The sequence below is a fragment of the Camellia sinensis genome, chromosome 13 (assembly GCF_055761805.1).
Source record: "Camellia sinensis isolate YWXY chromosome 13, ASM5576180v1, whole genome shotgun sequence".
Lineage (NCBI taxonomy): Eukaryota > Viridiplantae > Streptophyta > Magnoliopsida > Ericales > Theaceae > Camellia > Camellia sinensis.
Genome location: NC_138973.1, coordinates 72,916,761 through 72,920,397, shown reverse-complemented (window position 1 = coordinate 72,920,397; position 3,637 = coordinate 72,916,761). Strand labels below are relative to the sequence as shown.

At 38.7% G+C, this 3,637-nt stretch overlaps 1 protein-coding gene across 1 annotated transcript; it reads left to right on the top strand.

Moving 5' to 3' along the window:
* The first annotated feature begins 2,056 nt into the window (after positions 1-2,056).
* On the top strand, positions 2,057-3,364 carry LOC114288998 (uncharacterized). The gene is made up of 2 exons (XM_028232641.2): positions 2,057-2,543; positions 3,240-3,364. The coding sequence occupies exons 1-2, from the start codon at positions 2,057-2,059 to the stop codon at positions 3,362-3,364; spliced, it is 612 nt and encodes a 203-aa protein (XP_028088442.2).
* Positions 3,365-3,637: the final 273 nt, after the last annotated feature.

Genomic DNA, 3,637 nt, shown 5'->3' with positions numbered 1-3,637 from the left:
AATTGAGTTAAACTTATTTTATAAATTGAGGTTAGAGTCATTGGTTGGGAAATTACCATGATTTTGAATAAATGACCATGTTTGAACTTCAAACACAGTTCTGGAAATTCCAAAATTCGTGCTATCCGCTCGAGCGAGAGAGTCTACGCTCGTGCGTGGAATTCGGGCTCCCAGAAGTTCTGAAATTTTACAGTTCGCTTGAGCGACCAAAGTGGTGCTCGAGCGAGGACATTTTTTCTTAGTCTTCTGCTCGAGCGACCATCAAGCGGGAATTTCATGTATCCAGTACTTTTATAGACCGCTCGAGCGACCACCTTTGTTTTTGAACCCTTGCTCGAGTGTAGGAAGTTGCGCTCAAGCAGAGACCCTGTTTTCAGCGAAATTTTACCAACTCTTTTAAGTGCATATTTGCATCCCCATGCCACTCCAAGCATTCTTAGGCACCATTTGGACTCTGATAATCATACAATAAGTTAGAGACGCATAACGAGAATTGAATTAAAATGAAATGGAGTTTTATTTGTACTTTGTTATGTGCTTCGTTTAGGTGGACGTCCGAGGCTTAGTGTCACCGCAAATCACTGTGAGTAATAACCTTATAAAGATATGTTCAAATTAACTTTACTTTCGAAAATGTTATTGCTATCAAAATGTATATGTGGTTGATTGAATGAATTCTTAAAATGATTTGATAATTGATAGCATGGCTTGTTGAAATGTTATGTCCTTTAATGAATGAAGTTCTGTTTTGAAACAATATTGTGGCATCCATTGAATATAGGCCCTTGCCTAAGGGTAATAGTACCATGGCTAGGCCCTTGCCTGGGGGTAACAATACCATGGCTAGGCTCTTGTCTGGGGGTAATAATACCATGGCTAGGCCCTTGCCTGGGGGTAACAATACCATGGCTAGGCCCTTGCCTGGGGGTAACAATACCATAGCCGGTATGATATATTATCAATGGAATAATATTTGTCACTTCATGGATGTGCCACATATAATATTAAGAATGACGTTTGTTACTACAAAAAGATGCTATTATTGCTAATCAAAATGTTTTGTGGTGAATTTGATCTAATATGGCGAATGCCTCCCTTTGAAAAGGATTTAAGATTCATTTCAAAATTGTAAGACATGTTTTTGTACTATTGTCGAACTTCATTCATTTAACCTCTTTATTCTGTTATTACTCATTGGGCTCTAGCTCACTATTTATTTATATATGTAATTGTAGGTGGGCAAACTGAACATCCGAGTTAGATATCCTTGAGTTTACCCGGGTCAGCCTTTTGTGGAGCTTCCAAGTGCAATAATCAGGCTTGGGTGGAGCCATGCTTGTCGAACCCCTTTTGTGTGGTTTAATGGTTTTGTATTTGTTCATAGTTGGGGTTGTATTTTGTAAGATATGAATTTGTACTTATGTTGGGTGTAACTTTGCAACAAAACCTTGCTTAACATATTTGCTCTCCTCATATATGCATGGCTCAATGGATGAATGCTATAACATTTTAGACTTCCGCTAAGCCCTGTACTTTATATTAAAGGTTTATTTGTATAGAGGCCATAGGTAATCTATGATTACTGGCCGGTCATGACACTAAACCTATAGGGGCGTATTTAGGGTCGTGACAGAGTGGTATTAAAGCACGAGTTATATCTCATTCACTTGTCCATTGAGCTATAGAGGATCTAGAAGAGACTTCAGGAATGCATTCATGTGGATTTCATATGTTAAGTGAGATAACCTTATGATTATATATGCAACTGCGTACATGATTATATATACATATATAAATTGTGTTTGTTATAATACAAAGTTTCATATAAAAAATGGTGAGAACCAGATGTGATGAAATAGAAGAGGCAACCTCCTCAAGACTGGATAGAATGGAACGAATGATGCAAGACATGGCTGAAGCCATAAGACGACAACAACAATGGCAACAACATTAACAACAACCACCACATTCCCCACCTCCAATGCTTGTACCACCTCCAGCTCCAGGGTGCCAGCCGGAGACTTGTACTATTGCCTTGACCAGGGAATTTAAAAAGATGAAGCCACCAGTATTTCATGGCGGAATTAAACCATTGAAGGCCGAAGCTTGGGTCTTGGGCATTGAAAAGTTGTTTGAAGTATTCCCATGTACCGAAACTCAGAAAGTGCAACTGGCAGCATTCACCCTAGAAAATGATGCCAGACATTGGTGGATGTTAGTGCGAGATAATAATAAGGATGTTACTTGGGCTCGTTTTCTGGAAATTTTCTATAAGAAATATTTTCCCCAATGTGTGCAAGATAGAAAGGCAACTGAATTCATGGAACTCAAGCAGGGAAATAAATCAATTACTGAATATGAAGCTCAGTTTACAAAATTAGCTCGCTTTGCACCCCACATGGTAGACACATATTACAAGAAGGCTAGACAGTTCGAAGGAGGTTTACGTGACCCAATTCTAGATAAGATTAATGTACTCAAATTGCCGACGTATGTGGATGTACTTGATAGGGCACTAATAGCGGAGAGAAATGTGGTCAGCCGTAAAAAAAACTTCGAATGGAAAGGCAGAAAATAGAATTTTAGCAAGGGAACTACGTCAACGAACAAGAAGTTCAAGTCGGGGAGTTCTAATAATACTGGTTCAAGCCAAAGTGGTAATTCAACACCAGCTTGTACTACATGTGGAAGGAAATATGGAAGTGTATGCTATCGTGCGACAGGGGCTTGTTATCACTGTGGGAAGTTATCACATGGAGGAATTACCCCATTCCCAACAAATACAAATTCAGGCATATTAGGTGGTCGAAATATAATAGTTTTATTCATACAATCAATAGTTGCACAGTACTTCGTTAACCAATCCATACCCAATATGCAGTCAAAATGATCAATTTCCAAAGGTAATAAATCAACATATAATGTCACATCACAAATCATAATATCACATGACGGATAAACATAAGCACACATCATAGAACCTCCAGATGGTGTAGATACAGACAGTAAATAATTCATGGGTTCTAAAGGTCTAGTTAATTTCTATGAAAAGGCATGCGACACAAAAGAGTGTATATAACCAAAATCTATCAAGACATAAGCATTTTAGGCACAAATTGAAATTATACCTGACACCACGGACTCGGTGTTCTGCACATTCCCAAGCACTAGTGTGAATACTCTTTCTTGTCTCAATGTTTCATTTCCAATATTACCCCTGACATTCATTCTTACATTAGGCCTCGATGTAGAAGTAGATCCAGTTGAACTTGTTACAGGACGGTTGGCATTTTCTGACCCAATTGGACAATCTCTTATCATATGGCTCGTCTTGCCACACCAGAAGCAAGCACCAGATATTTGATGGCAAACCCCTCTATGTCTCCTTCAACATTGGGCACAGATAGGCGTAGACTCGCTGCTTTGACTTAAACTACTAATAGACCCCGTATTTTGCTTCTTACTCGTAACAAAAGAACTGTCCTTCTTGAAACTAAATCCAAATCTTTTCCCTCTCCATTCAGTTGTTAGTGCTTTGGATTATTTCTTTGCTACTAATGTGGCCTTTGCCATCAATGCTTGGTCAAGTACTTTCATATATGTAGGCAATTTCAAGATATGCCTACTTGTTCAAATA

Coding starts and splice junctions, on each gene's coding strand:
- LOC114288998 (XM_028232641.2), top strand. CDS start 2,057: ATGAAGCCACCAGTATTTCATGGCGGAATTAAACCATTGAAGGCCGAA. Junction 2,544..3,239: donor GGAGAGAAATGTGGTCAGCC/GTAAAAAAAACT, acceptor TTCTTACATTAG/GCCTCGATGTAGAAGTAGAT.